Consider the following 17,363-nt stretch of genomic DNA (forward strand, 5'->3'; position numbering starts at 1 on the left):
ACACTCAGGGTCTAAAATTAGCTTAAGAATTTGGAACAATTAACCTGATACAATAAGATAAAATTTAATGTGAAACAAGTAAGGCCCTAAAATTAGGCTAAAAAGAAAAAAAAATTGCATTGATAGAAATGGTTAAATAACAACACAAGTAAGTGACTTATAGGAATCTGACTGAGTTTTAATCGACTACTGACGGAAGTGACATCAGAATGTATTTTTAAAGTTTTGCTTCACCACATGCTTAATGTAAATCAACAATAAGAGTATCCAAAACACTAATGGTATTTTGGACTGAAATCACAGAAGTTTATTTTGGAAGATGCAGTGGCCTCATTGGTTTTCACTGGAAAAACCCTAACCAAAGATGTAGTTAATTCTAGGAAAAACACTACAAGAGAGAACTTCACAAAATGGGGCATATATATGTCAGAGCAGGTAAAAGGTCTAGAAATAATTTCTTAAAGAACACTGAAGGCTTAGAGAATGCTTTACTCAGAGGAACACTCACAGTAGTCTTTATATACAGAAAGAGTGCCAGATGAAACGAATAGAACATATTCTATATTTATGCAGAAGTTAGAACCAGAATCTATAGTTACAAAAATTATAAGGAAGCAGATGTCAGTTCATTTTATAAGGATTTTTCAAATAACTGGATTATATAAAAATAAACTGTTTGCTTTATATGATAGTGGGTTCCCTGTTCAGATGGAGACTCAAAGCCTAAGTATGAGGGTTTTCATGGAGGTGTTTAATACAGCAGGTCTACCAGATGGCCTAGCAATACCCCTACCCTCTGAGAGTCTGTGATGCTATAACATCAGTATATTCCTTCCACTGGTGCTGATGAATGGAGAGCGGTTAAACTCTTCTCTGAGGAATTAGATTTTTAGACATTAAAAAAAAATTATTAAAAGTCAAGATGCTAAGAAAGAGGGCCAAATGAGTTGGTTTCTGAGGTCCTTCTCAAGTGGGACATTCATGATTCCTCAGCTCTTTCTGAAGCTAGTTTTACACTGGGGATTTTGACCTTAATAAGACCAGAGAACTTAAGGGGAAGGCAGCTTGGAAGAGAGACGTGTAGAAATAAACGTCTTCAGCCCACAGCCTCCTAAAGGAACGAAACTGCACTTCCGGGGACTGTGCACTACAGCAGGGTTCTGAGATGCTGCAAATGCAAAACTGCACCTTGGGCTTTCCGTGTGCTTCAGTGTCACAGTCAGAATAGCTCGCTGAGGACCACACCATGCGAAATACAAAATAACTCCATCACGGTTCATAGTCAGCGAGCCACAGAGGAGCCTCTGGTCCCAGGCATAACGTCATTCTCCTGTGAGGACGATGAATCTTCGTAGGCATTCTCAAGAAATTAGTGTCTTCGTTTTAAAGGTGAGAAAACTCAGCTTCTGAGAGGTAACCTCCCTGACCTAAGTAATGATGAGAGCTGAGATCAAACTCAGGATTACCTGGACTTTGAAATAATCCCAGGTGTTTCAGGGACTCCTAGACTTCAGAACTATAGAGTATCTTAATGAACCCAATTTCTCTGTTTTGCCTATGAGACAAAATGAGCTCAGAGGGGACCAGACATCCTGCTCAAGACTCCTGTGTAAAAGCAAAGGAAGCCACTGAGTCTTACAGGGTTGAAGCCCCAGCACCCTGTCTACACTGAGTGAGCACAAACCATGTAGCTGGCACGGTCAGGAAAAGGGAGAGAAGTCAAGATGGCAGGACTCCCTCCCGCCATGGTCAGGAAAAGAGAGGCAAGTCACGATGGCAGGACACCCTCTCCTACCTCTCACCCAGTTTTCTCTCCCCTGTGGCCCTTTAGAACCCCAAATGCATACACAGAACTCTATTTTTAGATCCCATGGGCTATAGCCTGCCAGGCTTCTCTGTCCATGGGATTCTCCAGGCAAGAACACTGGAGTGGGTATCCATTCCCTTCTCTAGGGGGATCTTCCCAATCCAGTGGTTGGACCCAGGTCTTCTGCTTTGCAGGCAGATTCTTTACCACTGAGCCACAAGGGAAGCCCATATTTAGACTAGATCTTCTAAACTGCACTGTAGTTGGGTAACTGGAGTTACCATCACATCAATAATCGTTGCAGACAAAATGGGGAAAAAAACCTAAAGGAGATCTAACTTTCATCCAGTGTTATCATGTCTCAGATAAATATATAACTGACATTTACACTCCCGATTCCACACATCAGAGGAAAAACCTGAAGATTTTGGCATCACACCAGGGTTTGCTTCCAGATTGGTCGGTTGGTAGCCAGGCAAATGCGAAGCTTGTTTCTGCCTGTTCAATGTGGAAACAATCCTACCTCCCTCATAGAAACACTAACATGCTTCCCCTACACCTGTTCCCTCTGTTTCCTGCTTTTGAAGGACAAGATCTCCTTTTAGAATTATGGAAAAGGAGGTTTACCCTTCCTGAATAAGAGGAGAATTTTGGATTAATGGTCTACTTGGACTGCAAGGAGATCCAACCAGTCCATTTTGAAGGAGATCAGCCCTGGGATCTCTTTGGAAGGAATGATGCTAAAGCTGAAACTCCAGTACTTTGGCCACCTCATGCGAAGAGTTGACTCATTGGAAAAGACTCTGATGCCGGGAGGGATTGGGGGCAGGAGGAGAAGGGGACGACAGAGGATGAGATGGCTGGATGGTATCACTGCCTCGATGGACATGAGTCTGAGTGAACTCCGGGAGTTGGTGATGGACAGGGAGGCCTGGCGTGCTGCAATTCATGGGGTCGCAAAGAGTCGGACACGACTGAGAGACTGATCTGATCTGATCTGTCCTTAGAACATCCCTTGGAAGCTTTGTCAGATTTGATCCCTCCCCTTTTAAAGATAAAAAATTGAAACCTGTTATTCCCTGCTTTTTCCACCGTAGAGAGGCTGTAGTCATTGTGGGAAGCAGCTGACTGGATGAACAGCAGTGTGAGACTCGGGCGTGAAGCCTTGCCTTGAGTCCTGGCTTCTCTGTATCTAGACCTGTACGCTAGGCATCACCATCACTGCCCTCTTACACCCGAAGTGGGATCTGAAGTGGGGTTGGAAGGGGAAAAGGCTTTTTAAAAATCTTCTTTGAATGCAAGGATGCCACAAGAGACCGATTCTGAGATCTACCAGCCCCCTGTATAGAGTTTTATCTAATAAACCTATTACCTCGCATCTTTGGGAAAAATAATCTTGTTTGTCCGAGTGTGTGTTTAAACCAAAATTACTCAGTGTTTTCCTTGATTGTTTCTTTGTGTACAGACTACCTTAATGTCACGAATGTTCACCTGTTCAAGGAGAGGTGGGACAGCAACAAAATGGATCACCACACCGACAAATACAGCAACGACAAGCTGATCGTTCGTAGAGGACAGTCTTTCTACATTCAGATCGACTTCAATCGTCCCTATGACCCCACAAGGGATCTCTTCAGGGTGGAGTATGTCATTGGTGAGTGCCATGTGCAAGCTTTGCTCATGACAGTCATGATACCATGGCTTATAATTGCAAAGTGGTACAGGTGTATTTCCTGGAATCGTACTTTAACAGTTGGCTGGAACTGGGATTAATCACATACAGTCCCTGTACCACTCTACAGGCTAAGGCGGGTGTGATACAATGCCAAACATCCATAAATCATTTGCCTAGTCAGGCAAAGATCTGGTATAATAAAAGTGAGCCCAGTTGGCATAAAATGTTAATGGATGTAGAGAAAAACACACATTGCTGATATATATGCAACTTAATAACCTGGAAAACAATTTGGCATATCTGTTCATATTAAAAAGACATATGTCCTTTGACCCTGCAATTTCACCTTTAGAAATCTATACCAGTGATATTTAAAATCTTAAAATCCACTTTTAAAAAGTGGGCATTATTTACTGCAGCATTGTGTATGGTGACAAAAACATCCTAAGAGTAAGCAACTTTCAGTAGGGGAAGGGCTGGAGATACTGTGACATAGTCACATAATGGACTGAATCTGACCTAAACCAGATGACTTCAAGAGAGGTGGTGAGAAAACAAAATACGGAAGCGTGTATGCAAAATCCATATATGTGTGTGTAAATGTGCATGTGCACAGATCAGTAAAGTATTGTGAGTTCAGAAAAAAACTATGAAGCACACACATTGGTGTTGATGTGGGATCCATAGTGGAAATATGGCCAAAATGAAGCCAAGAGAAGCAAAAGGACAGGGAGCCAAGCAGGAAAAGGAGGGGGGAAAGTGAGCACAACATGGAGTCATCGATGTAAAATCACTGATCTGTAGGAATAAATATAATTAAAAGTATTAAAATCACAGCTAAAAACGCATACTGCCCTAGGGAAAAAAATCTAAGACTGCTGATCACTTGAAGAATACGGTTTGTGTTTACTTGAGCTTACAACATGATTTCACACATAAATGTGAGGAAATTGTTTAAAGAGAGAAGAGAAGAGGGAGAGGAGAAAAGAGATCCCTCAGTCAGAATAAAGAATATCAGTGCGGCGATTGAGTTCTACACAGAATTGTTTGTTATCCCAATTGTGCAATGAGAAAAGGGAAAACTAATTTAACTGTTCTCGCGTGTTAGGCAAAGTGAAATAACACTGTTTAATTACATTTAGGGAGTAGACTCTTATTGTTAATATTTTTTAATAACGGGTACTTCAGGTGAAAGAAGAATCCACAGCTAATTTTTAAACAATATTTTGAAATACAAAGAAAATTTACTTTTGTTTCTTTCCTTAAGTTCATTCAGTTTCTTTTGTGTGTATGTGTGAAAGCTTGGCTGGATGGCATCACTGACTCCATGGACATGAGTCTGGGTGAACTCTGGGAGTTGGTGATGGACAGGGAGGCCTGTCGTGCTGCGATTCACAGGGTCACAAAGAGTCGGACACGACTGAGCGACTGAACTGAACTGAACTGTGCATGCTTGTGTGGACTAGATATGATTAAAACCTCCTTGACACATTTATAATAAAAGGATCACTCCACACATGTCAATAAATACCCAGTTTTGTTTCAACTTAATGGGGATTTTTTTGCCTTCATCTTTATAACCAAATATTTCGGGCAGTGAGTGGATGATAGGGAAGCTTGGTCCCTAAACTGGATATGTCTGAGGTCTCAGATCTTCTCCCACAATCATTCATAAAAGAATTATAATAATGAAAGTCTCAGGAAGAATAAGATGACTGCCTTAGATCAGGTTGCTAGGACACAGACTCTGAGAAGGAGAGCTGTGTGAAACGAGATTTCTGGGGCGCGATCTCGGGGTCACCATCTGAGCAGGAGTGCAGGGGTCAGTGTCAGACAGAGAGAGGAGCTGAGCTCCGTGAGCAAAGGCATCAGGGGGTCCCACTGTGCCCGCTGGAGCCGGACTGTGCCTTCAGGGTTGGCCAGTCTTGAGGCAAGGGCATAGGCCCTTTATATTCTAACGTGGACTGTCATTGACCATAGGCTACCCCCAGGGAGAGGGTACCTAGTTAGCTGAGTCTCTATGGCTGAGGATAAACCCCTGAGGGCCATGAGCCGCCAATTCTCCCAGCATCGGGGACAAGGATGCCTCCGTCCTAAGCGCAGACAGTCTGGGCAGCAGACCACAGCTTCCACTGCAGTAAGCGCTCAGTCTTGTCTTTTTATAAAAAAAAGACACAGTGCTACATTTGTTCCTTCAGCAGAAAGGTGAGGCGGAGGAAGAATAGCAGATTTACCTTTGAGATAAAAATCTGCGTGTTTTAAAAAACAATACATCTCACGTAAGTCAATGTCAAGAAGAAGCACTGACTTCAATCAAAAATGGGTAAAAAGACTTGAACAGACATTTTCCAAAGAACACATAGAGATGGTCAATAGGAACATGAAAAGAAGCTCAGCATCCCTGCTTATTAGAGAAATGCAAATCAGAACCACAATGAAGTATTGTCCTATACCTATCACAGTGGCCATCATCAAAAATCTGCAAATAAGTGTTGAAGAGGATGTAGAGAAAAGGGAGCCCTCTGATGCTGTTGGTGAGAACGTATGTTGGTACACCCACTGTGGAAAACAGTATGGAGCTTCCTTAAAAAGATTTTTGAAACGAATACTACCAAGTGATCCAGCAGTTCAGCTCCTGAATATATAACCCCCAAACACTCGAAAACACTAACTTAAGAAGATACACACTCACCAGGGCTCACAGCAGCGCTGTTTGTATACAATAGGCAAGATGTGGAAGCAACCCAAATGCCCATCAACAAATGATAGAATTAACATGCTTGTGTGTGTGTGTGTGTGTGTGTGTGTGTGATGGTGGAATATTACTCAGCCATACAAAGAATGAAATACTACCATTTTGAAGCAACATAGATTCACCTAGAACATATTATGCTTAATTAAATGTCAGATGAAGACAAATACTGTATAATATTACTCATATAGAATCTAGAAAATAAGACGAATGTACATGCAAAACAGAGTCATGGAAAAAAAGAAAACCTTGTGGTTACCAAAGAGAAGAGAGAAGAGGGAAGAGAGACAAATGAAGGGCATGGGATTAACAAACTGCTACATATAAACTAGGCAAGCAACGAGGTCTTACTGCGTAGCAGAGGGGATTATACCCACCATCTTGTAATATTTGATTGAGTATATTCTGCAAAGACAGGGAGTCACTAACCAGTATACCTGTAACTTGCACAGTGTTGTAAATCGATTCCAGTTCAATTAAAAACAATAATTGCTATAATAAGAAGAGACAAGTATTGAACATGAATCAGAAATGCAATTCAGTGCACAGGTTTGTATATGCAAGTGTACTTCAATTTCAAGAAACCTAGAATGTGACAAAGTGATTTAAAAAACAGAAAAGAGAATACTTCATAAAAAATATGGGACTCATAAGAGTCTTCAAATATTTATCTTAGAGTGTTTAAAACAGATTTATCAACAAAGATCAATTTATATACTATTTCCAAGAGTGTAACTATTGCATAGAGAGACCTATTGTCTTATTAAAAATACAGAGAAAATAACCACACATATGTGCTTCCAGTTCGCACTTCTTTGTTATTGCTCCTTTTTCTTTCCTTGTGACTTTATATAAGCTGAGCTGGGTTGCCTTAATACCCTGGAGATTTCTTCCGTGGCTGTCCTCAGAACCTAGGGTCATGGGATTTATTTATAAGTGATTCCGCCTTCAAATTGAGTTTCTTTCTTTTTAAATATTTAATTAAATAGCCTCTCAGATGGTCCCAGATTTAACCCATTGCACGCTGGCTTCCCCAGGCAGAGAAAGGAGGTGAGCATGCGGCTGCTGCTTTTCCTGGGCCAGCGCGTCCCTCGCTTGTACTCAGAGCTCTGATAGCTCATTCATTAGAGGCTGGCAGTGCACAGCCACCTCTGAGGGTCACGTGGGGGGTGTTAATGACCTGGAGGAGGTGGGTATGTGTGGAACATGTGCCCGGTCATCTATGGGGCCTTTTCCCTCTCTCCACCTCTGAGCCTGCAGCCACCAGACATCGTGGAAGGCAGGGGTTCAGTTCAGTTCAGTTCAGTCGCTCAGTCGTGTCCGACTCTTTGTGACCCCATGAACCGCAGCACGCCAGGCCTCCCTGTCCATCACCAGCTCCCAGAGTTCACCCAAACCCATGTCCATCGAGTCGATGATGCCATCCAACCATTTCATCCTCTGTCGTCCCCTTCTCCTCCTGCCCTCACTCTTTCCCAACATCAGGGTCTTTTCCAATGAGTCAGCTCTTTGCATCAGGTGGCCAAAGTATTGGACTTTCAGCCTCAACATCAGTTCTTCCAATGAACACCCAGGACTGATGGGGCAGAGCACTAATTATAGGCTTTGTTAGTCTGGAGCTGGAGCTGTGAAAACCTGGGAAGAGCGTGTGGTGTTAATATGCTGTGACTTCAGCTCGGGCTCCCTAATTTTTTGAGACTTCTTTACGACAGAGTCATTCCGAGGAGAGAATTTTTTTTAACTTATTTATTTTAATTGGAGGCTAATTACTTTACAATATTGTGGTGGTTTTTGCCATACATTGACATGAATCAGCCATGGGTGTACGTGTGTTCTCCATCCTGAACCCCCTCCCACCTCCCTCACCATCCCATCCCTCAGGGTCATCCCAATGCACCAGCCCTGAGCACCCTGTCTCATGCATCGAACCTGGACTGGCGATCTGTTTCACATATGATAATATACATGTTTCAATGCTATTCTCTCAAATCATCCCACCCTTGCCTTCTCCCACGGGGTCCTAGAGACTATTCTATACATCTGTTTCTCTACTGGGGTCTCGCATATAGGGTCATCGTTACCATCTTTCTAAATTCCATATATATGTGTTAGTATACTGTATCGGTGTTTTTTGAGGAGAGAATTTGCAGCTCTCTTCCTCTCCAGCTCTCCCTCCTCAAAACAAAAAGTTTACCCTGCCCAGTGAGCCCTCCAGATTGACTGTGAGGTCCTCGGGCACATTTCTTTCTCCCTGGAGTCCAGTCACAGGCACACAGGGGCATTGAGGCCAGCACCTTGGACGCTCTCTTGACCTTTTTAGCCCCTCCACAGCTCTCACAGCTCCAGGCTTCATATTTCTGGGCCCCGCAGAAAGAAGAGGGGAAGGATGGTGTCCAAAAAGCCTATTCCTCTTATCAGAACAGCAGTTTCCCCTGGAGCCCCAGCAAGCTTTTTATGGCTCATGTACTACCCTTCCCTGTAAGAAGAGCTGTGAAACTAGTCTCAGAGACAACTAAGCTTGGCTGCTGTAGATGCCCAGGGGTGTTTGCTGGAAGTCCCTTCAGCCCAAGAGTCCAAAAGTGCAGCCTTTCTTGAGGACAATGACGGAGGTCATTCATGGTCATGGTCATCACGTGCCCGAGCAAGAATGGGACCCTAGGCACCGCACGTATTCTGTTATTAGTCCCATTAAAACACTGAAATAATCTCTACGCTTCAATATTTCTATTTCATCTATTTCTTTTTTTATTAAAAAAACATGTATTTGTTTATTTATTTGACCGCAGATGGGATCTAGTTCCCTGTGTGTGCATGCTCAGTCATTTCAGTCATGTCCAACTCTTTGTGCCCTATGGACTGTAGCCCTCCAGGCCCCTCTGTCCATGGCCAGGGGTTAAGCCTGGTCCCCCTGCATTGGGCGCAGAGTCTTAGCCCCTGGACCCAGGAAAGTCCCTCATCTTGAGTGTGTGTGTGCTCAGTCATATCCAGTTCTTTGCAACCCCATGGACTGTAGCCCACCAGGCTCCTCTGTCTGTGGGATTTTCCAGGCAAGAATACTGGAGTGGGTTGCCATTTCCTTCTCCAGGGGATCTTCCCAACCTGGGAACTGAACCTGTGTCTCCTGCTTGGCAGGCAGATTCTTTACCACTGAGCCACCCGGGAAGCCCGTGAGTTTTATCTTAAGTCATCAAGGGTGTCAGACTGGTGTGTATTCAGGATGGGAGTGACTTGAACGACTCTTAGGGATTTGAGACTGTAGGGGAGGTGCTCAAAGGAGAGAGGGCGAGAGCCTGAATTCGGGCACTGATTGAAGAGTCGGAGAGGAGGGTGGGACTTGGGAGATGTGTCAGAGACAGAAACCTACTGGACTTGTAATTGGTAGTCTGGGTGGAGTGAGAGGGAGGTAGTCAGATACAGCTCCTGGGTTGCTGGCCTGCATGCTGCTGATGATAGATGCTGGCATCTCCAAAGGAGAGAGATAAGTGCTTGCATGCTAAGTCGCTTCAGTTGTGTCTGACTGTTTATGATCCTATGGACCAAAGCCTCTTATATTTCCTGCACTGGCAGGCAGGCTCTTTACCATTACTGCCACTTGGGAAGCCCAAATGAGATAAGAAATGGAGGAAATTCAGGAGAGAAAACCTGAGTGGGAAATAATACTGATGCTAGTGACTCCCACTGACAACTCGCTTACAGGCTCAGGTACTGGGCAAGGTGCTGCCCTGGATGGTGCTCATCTCTGTCTTCTTCAGAAGTGATTAAGGGACTTACTCGGCATCACACCTGGAAAGTGCTGGGGCTGTAATGTGAACCCAGGCATTCTCTCCTAATCACAATGCACAGGACCTGTGCCACCGAAACAGTAGACGTGTAAGTGAGATTCTGTTCGTTCCTGCTGAGTGTGAAGTAGTAATACTAAAGGGACTTCCAGGTAAAATGTGTCCAATGGATGATCCCATATATGAATCGGAAGCTTAGGGGAAAAGTTGGGTTGATATATGGAAATGTGGATATCAGTCATACATAGATCATTTAGAAAAAGTAAATCAAGGGAGAAATTGACGGAGGCTCAAATTCTGGGGGAAAATGATTTTTAAGGAGTCAGTCCAGGAGCTGGCACCCCTGGAGGAGACAGAGACCATGTGATTAGATAAGTTTGAAGGGACACCAAAGAAGTGCGGTATCACTAAACCTGAAAAAAATCGGGTGCTTAAAGAGGGAATTGTTTGATGCGTTTGGAAGAGAAGAAGATAATTTAGATAATATCTAGAGAAGACTGTGGGTAAGAGGTGGGGTATTTTGTCTTGGGTGTCTGCTTTAGGATTGAAGGCACTTGAACTTGCATGTAGGCAGAAGAGACGGAGCCAGTAGAGAAAGAGTCCTAAAGATTCTGGAGAATGCTGGAAAAAGTAGAAACATCTTGAAGTGGCTTGGTTGAAGGGTTGATTGGCAGAAGAATTCCTTATCTTCTGAGGATGTTGGAAAAGAGATTGGGGGTGGCTGTTACTGTATTTGGTAGAGAGACAGAAAGCTGATTATCATGCCTGATGATCTCATCTTTCTCAAAGACCTAGGAGGTGAGCAGGTGCTGCAGGAACTTAGGGAGGCAAAGGACCATTTCCCATATCAGAGGGCATCACCCAAGTCCTTTAAGACTAGATGTCTCCGTGGACTTGGGGTTCAGACAGTTTAGGAGATATCCCCAGCTTTGGTGGGGATGGACATACTCAGTTTCTCTGCTGAGAAATGTTTTGCCCCAAATCACACAGCTGGTAAGATGTGGAGAAAAGTTCCCTAGCCTATGCTCTTCCCAGTATTTTATGAGGCATTTTTTTATGAGAATGGGTTACCTGTTCCATCATTTTAAGGCAACGCTGATATGAGATGTCATTTCAGATTTTTGCTGCCGCGTGTTACTGCATGGATGGTCAGCATGTTCCTTCTTAGGCACCTCTGTGAAGTGACTGATAATGGCAGCTAAGAATCTAGGACACTATCTCCCAGAGTGTGCTCTCTATGAATACCTGTCGTGTGAGATGTTCTTTGAAAAAAAAAAAAAAGGTTCTGTGGTCAAACGCATTTGGGTCACACTGTATCTCATGGCTCTTCTTGGAGAACTCCAACACACATCAGTGTATCACAGGCTCTGAGGAGACACATAGTCAAAGAAAGCAAGCATCTTCTTTAGCCTAACTTTCCCAACATTGTTTGACTCCAAACACTACTCCATCATATTTTTATTTTTACAATACCCTTTAGTAAAATGCAGAACTCCAGGAAATGCTGAACTACAGTGAAAATAACCTATATTCTGTAGAATACTGAGGAAGATGGATAGATGGGTTTGTAGTCAGTGTGCTCTGGCAACTTAGCAGAATATCTGTTTCTTTTTCTTTTTGACACTTTAGATTTTGTGCCAACATTAAAATAACTCTGTCAATTTGGCATTAATATTCAGTAACTTTTCAAAAATGATTACTTTCCTTTTTCATATTTATATATTTACTTTCCACGCTTTATTTTGGCTTCTTTTATCATGAAGCCAATTTGCTTTCCTTTTGAATGTGTTTATTGAACCCTTATTGATAACCTTGCATGTGCAAAGCATTATACTGGAATTAGAGTATTAAGACATTTTTATACTTTGCCCTTGAAGAGTCTGGAGAGGACAGCATGAACGCTAGAGGTGGAGTTCAATGCCAGCCTCTTGGGCAAGATGCCTGGAAAGCACCTTGGGAGAGAGAGATTGTGTGGCTAGTTGGAGGAGATGCCCTGAAAGTGCTATTTGAGCTGGATATCAAAGGAAATGAAACAAAATTAAAAGATGCTTACTCATTGAAAGAAGAGCTATGACAAACCCAGACAGTGTATTAAAAAGAGACATTACATTGCTGACAAAGATTTGTATTGTCAGTGCTATGGTTTTTCTAGTAGTCATATATGGATATGAGAATTGGACCATATAGAAGGCTGAGCACTGAACAACTGATGCTTTTGAACTGTGGTGTTGGAGAAGATCCTTGAGATTTCTTTGGACTGCAAGGAGATCCAACCAGTCAATCTTAAAGGAAATCAACCCTGAATATTCATGGAAGGACTGATGCTGAAGCTGAAACTCCAAAACTTTGGCCACCTGACATGAAGAGCTGACTCACTGGAATAGACCCTGATGCTGGGAAAGATTGAAGGCAGAAGGAGAAAGGGACAACAGAGAATGAGATGGTTGGATGGCATCACCGACTCAATGGACATGCGTTTGAGCAAACTCTGGAAGATAGCAAAGGACAGGGAAGCTTGGTGTGCTACAGTCCATGGGTCACGAAGAGTCAGATACGACTCAGTGACTGAATATCAACAATCAAAGGAAAAATAGAGGCTGACCCAGTGGAATGGGAAAGGTCAGTGGAGAAAAAAGCCTTGGAAGTATATTGACAACCTTGTATACCCAGATAAATCTCTATGGAAGAGTATTAAGCCAAGTATTAAAAAATCTAAGCTTCTAATTTCTAGATTACTGTGGCAGAGTAAGGAAGATAAATTGGAGATGTGAGGTCATTGTCAGGGACATAAGTAAGAGACTCAAGGGGACAATCTTACTAACAGATGCCAAGGTGAATGTGTGATGCACCAATCTGTATGACTTTTCCTCTAGTAAATTGTTTTTTTTTTTCTTTGCATAGTCAAGTCTTTAATAGTAAAGTCTGGGTGGCTCAGCGATCAAGAATCCCCCTGCCAATGCAGGAGATGAGGGTTTGATCCCTGGGTTGGGAAGATCTCCTCAAGAAAGAAATGGCAACCTACTTCAGGATTCTTGCCTGGAAAATTCCATGGACAGAGGAGCCTGGCAGGCTGGTCCGTGGGGTCACAGAGTGGGCCACGACTGAGCAACTTAAAAACAGCAACAACAATCCAGTGATGCCTTTTGGTCAGAGGAAGCAGAGCCTGACCCTTCAGAGTCATTTCGGGGGTGACAGCTCCTTTGATAAAAGGGCTGGGAAGTAGCCCAGAGGACAGGGAGAGCTTTGGAGTCAGAATCCCAGTTACGCCACGTGGAGCCATGACGGCCTCACTCGACCCCCTGGGTGGCCGTTTCCTCAAGGCAAACAGGGATTATAGTACTTGAGACAGTTCCTCATGGATTGCAGGAGATAATGTCCATGAAAGCGCATTTTCATTCTCATAGCACAACTGAGAAGCAGGGTGGATAGGAGCAAACCTTGCTGGACATCTGGACACCGGAGTTCGCAGGGAGTGAAGGGTTCGTGCGGGGCGGCACAGTGGTGGGGAGGCCCCCCGCGCCCCCTCCCAGCAAGACCATCAGAACCTTGGCCCGGTGGGTGGTCCACCTTGGCCCTCTAAAAGAGGACAGACACACTGCGCCAAGCTTGCAAGAAAGGGGTAAAATCAATCCTAGTTCTGCTGTTTGGTGGATTAATCCATTTATTTTGCTGTGATCTCCTTGACTGTCCACCTGTAAGTGGAGACGTTTGCTGAGACGTCAGACTGGCCTGACTCTTTCAGCTATATTCTGTGAGATCCACTTCTCTGTTTTAACTCTAAATATGCCCTCTGTGATGCCCCACCCAATTTGGAGTCTGAAGGGAGGACAATGGAAGAGAAGGCTCCCACCTCTCCACTTTAGGGTGAGCCCTTCGTGACCTTAGCCAGAACCAGCCGCCTTGGGCTTGGTTCTCCAATGAAACGCTGCAACAAAACGGGAAAGGCTGTCAGGAAGGCCGAGAGGAGGCCGCTGGGCTCTGTCCTCTCTCTCCTGATAGCAGAGGAAAGGGAACAGTCCCTGAACCTCTAAACAAAACTCGCCAGTGTCTGCAGCATCCGTGCTGACAGCTTAATTAGTCAAACGGGAACCCTGACAAACCACAGACTGAGTTCCACCCAGAATCATTTGCCCGCAGTTCTAGCTGAAGTGACAGAGGCTGTTTAGTCTCAAAGTAGGATGGATTGCCATCTGCATTCGGTGCCAGAGACCTACAGGGAGCCCCCTTTCCCTGTGTTGTGACCCAGTCCCTTCCTACAGAGCTTGAGATTCTCAGCAAACCTTCGTGTCCGGAGGGAACCAGCACTGTCTCGTGGCAGCCAGGGTACTCAGAGGCACACGTACGAAGGACCACGGATGCTGAGACGAGAAACCTCACAGACGCCTGACTCCCTCCCTCCCTCCTTTCCCTGTCTCCTTTTCATTCCCCTACTTTGTCTTCCCCTTTGCTCCTCTGTTTCTCTCTCCATTCCTCTCTGTTGTGTCTTAACATTAACCTCTCTCACTTATGAGAATTCACAGACTTGGCTAATTAGCACCCACATCATTGAAACTGTCCTCTTCCAGCATGGGTGATCTGAACTCAGGGATTGAACAGCGTGGGCCTCCCTGGTTTTCCACAGAAATCCTAAGAAACTCTTGTAGTTTGTGAAGTTAGGGCTGTCAAAAGTGCATGAAAAAAACGTAACGAAAACGAATGTGCCCACTGCCATACCTTGCTCTTCAGTCTCCAGTCTGTGAAAAGAGAGAGCAACCAACTGGAATTAAAACCCACTGAAGAAAGGATGAAAGTGGACTAATTATTCATAATCCGCACCCTCTCGTTCTCCTTGAGCGTGTTGTAAGAGCTAATGAGGGAATAACTGGAAAGCTCTTGGAGCTCCTTAGTGATATTGGTTGCTAATAAGATGACCCAGTTATCAGCCTTACTTTGAATATTGCAGCTATAGGAAAAGTGAAAGTGTTAGTTGCTCAGTTGTGTCTGATTTTTTGTACCTCCATGGACTGGAGCCCGCCAGGCTCCTCTGTCCAGGGAATTCTCCAGGCAGGAATACTGGAGTGGGTTGCCATTTCCTTCTCCGGGGGATCTTTCCAACCCAAGGATCAAACCTGAGTCACCTGCATTGCAGGCAGAGTCTTTACCATCTGAGCCCCCAGGGAAGCCCAGTCTGCATGGGAAAGCTCAGTCTTCACAGCAGCCCGAAAGGAAGTATAACCTTTACGAAGTCCTGCTTAACAGCAGCCAGAGCCAAACGGGTATCAGGGGACCGTAAGACAACCCATAAATAGCTACACCTCTGTTTGTTATTCTTTAGACAAGAAAAGCTTTCTTCACGTCGTCTCAGCCTCTCTGATCTTTTCTACCCTTTCTTATCATTTCTCTCACTTCCATTTCCGTTTCTCTCTTGCTCTTGCTGTCTCTCTGTATACACGTACAGTGTCCTGGGGGTGAACATTTGGTATTTCTCCTTTAGTTAGGAGAGTAACAGGAGCTATTGCCCTCAGGAGGTGGGAGCAGCAATCTCTGTCTGTCTGGAGGTGTTTCTTCACGCTTCAGGGAGCCGGGCTGGATGCTCTACACACACGGTCCTGTCTCTGGCTGAAGCTTGCCGTAGCCCTGGGTCTTTGCTGTCCTGTGGGAGCTTCTTCAGTTTTATGTCGACCTCCTTTCCAAGTCTGTTAAAGTGCCTTTATAAGGCCTCATCTCATGTCTGGTCCAGTGAGTTTCTGATGCAGAAACCTCTGCTGTATCTGGCACCGTGCGAAGCGGGATTTAAGATGCTATTCCCATCTGTAAAGAGCTGGCTAGAGCTGGGATGAGAATTCTACAAAGAGTTAGTGAATATAACTGTACAGTACATGTTCTAGAGCTGGGCTGTACCGTTATCTACCAGAAGTATGTCATAGATGCTGGTCGGCTGGACAGTCAGGAGGGACCCAGGATGGAGTTGAAAAGTAAGGTCTCAGGACCAGGCAAGAGTCCCTAAGGAGGAGGTCCTGAGGCATTGGCAGTTTCACAAGAGGGACTGGAAGTGTGCATAGAGCTTATTGTACTGCTGATGTACACATATTCTTTTTTTATTTAAAAAAATTTCATGTGGACTATTTTTTAAAGTCTTTATGGAATTTGTTACAATTTTGCTTCTATTTTATGTATTACATTTTTGGCCACGAGGCATGTCAGATCTTAGCTCCCTGACTGGGATAGAACCTGCACCCCTTGCCCTGGAAGGGGGAGTCTTAACCACTGCATTGCCGGGGAAATCCCCACGTGTTCCTAACGAACAGGAATCCTTAACTGAGTCCGACCTCCCCGTTATGTTGGGGTTTGAGCCCTGCTCACTCTTGAGGTTACTAAAGTGATATGGAGACAGCAGCGGTATGGGAGACCCATGCTGGCAGGACTGCGAGGGATGCGCCTGCCTTAAGGAACCAGTCTTCACTAGCTGGGATTCAGCCCTCAGGTCCTCTGCCACTGTGGAGGCAGCCTCTGCATCTCTTCACAGCAGAGTCACCCTCCTTCCTCAACAGCCCATTTCATCACGTCATGAGCCCTGAAAACCTAGCTTTTGTCAAAGATTAGAATCTCATTAACATGATCAAATGCAATTAAGTCACCATTCATTTTCGAGAACAGTTTAAAGGGGGCTCGACAAATGGTACAGGTCTCGGCACTTGGGAGATCAAGAAATGATATCCACCCCCTTTATCTATTCACTAAAAACGCCTGTGGGGAGAGGGGAGAGAAGAGATGTATTACCCTGCTTTCCTGCTAATCTAGAGACTCTCACACTTTGAACGGTGAAACCAGCTTCACAGTTCGGGGAAGTAATGTGTAGACTGTTAATAAGATGGGTGGAATTAGCTGAGTGTTCAATCAGATGCCCTGGGTGACAGGGTGGGCACTAAAAGAAACTTGGAACAAATGGGAGAATAAATGAGCCAAAGTCCAATCGGAGTGGCTGAACCAGCCTGGAAACCAGGTCCGAGGTCATTCTCAGATGTAGGTAATAGTTACAGTCATAATTGACGTCATCAGATGAGGAAACTGACACAGTGGTCTTCAAATGTATCAAGAATTTTGCGTTGCCCACTGAGTGGCTCAGACACACTGATGCTGGGACATCCTCTGGACCTGCCTTCCCTGGTGACGCTGAACATCTCCACACTGCACCCCGTAAAAAACCTTTGACAACTTATTCGGGGACTGGTCTTAGCTAACAGCTAATGCGTGCATATTGTCGCTTCGATTGTGTCCAACTCCTCACGACCCAGTGGACTGTTGCCCACCAGGCTCCTCCAAGTATTCTCCAGGCAGGAATGCTGAAGAGGGTAGCCATTCCCTTCTCCA

The 17,363-nt window shown here is 44.6% G+C and overlaps 1 protein-coding gene across 1 annotated transcript in view; it reads left to right on the top strand.

Moving 5' to 3' along the window:
• F13A1 (coagulation factor XIII A chain) overlaps positions 1-17,363 on the top strand; it is a 143,905-nt gene that overhangs the window by 12,089 nt on the left and 114,453 nt on the right. The window contains exon 3 of the mRNA XM_061398934.1: positions 3,273-3,461. Coding sequence (XP_061254918.1) covers positions 3,273-3,461 — 189 coding nt within the window. The remainder of the gene's footprint in view (positions 1-3,272; positions 3,462-17,363) is intronic.

Source organism: Bos javanicus, chromosome 23 (assembly GCF_032452875.1).
Source record: "Bos javanicus breed banteng chromosome 23, ARS-OSU_banteng_1.0, whole genome shotgun sequence".
NCBI classification, from domain to species: domain Eukaryota; kingdom Metazoa; phylum Chordata; class Mammalia; order Artiodactyla; family Bovidae; genus Bos; species Bos javanicus.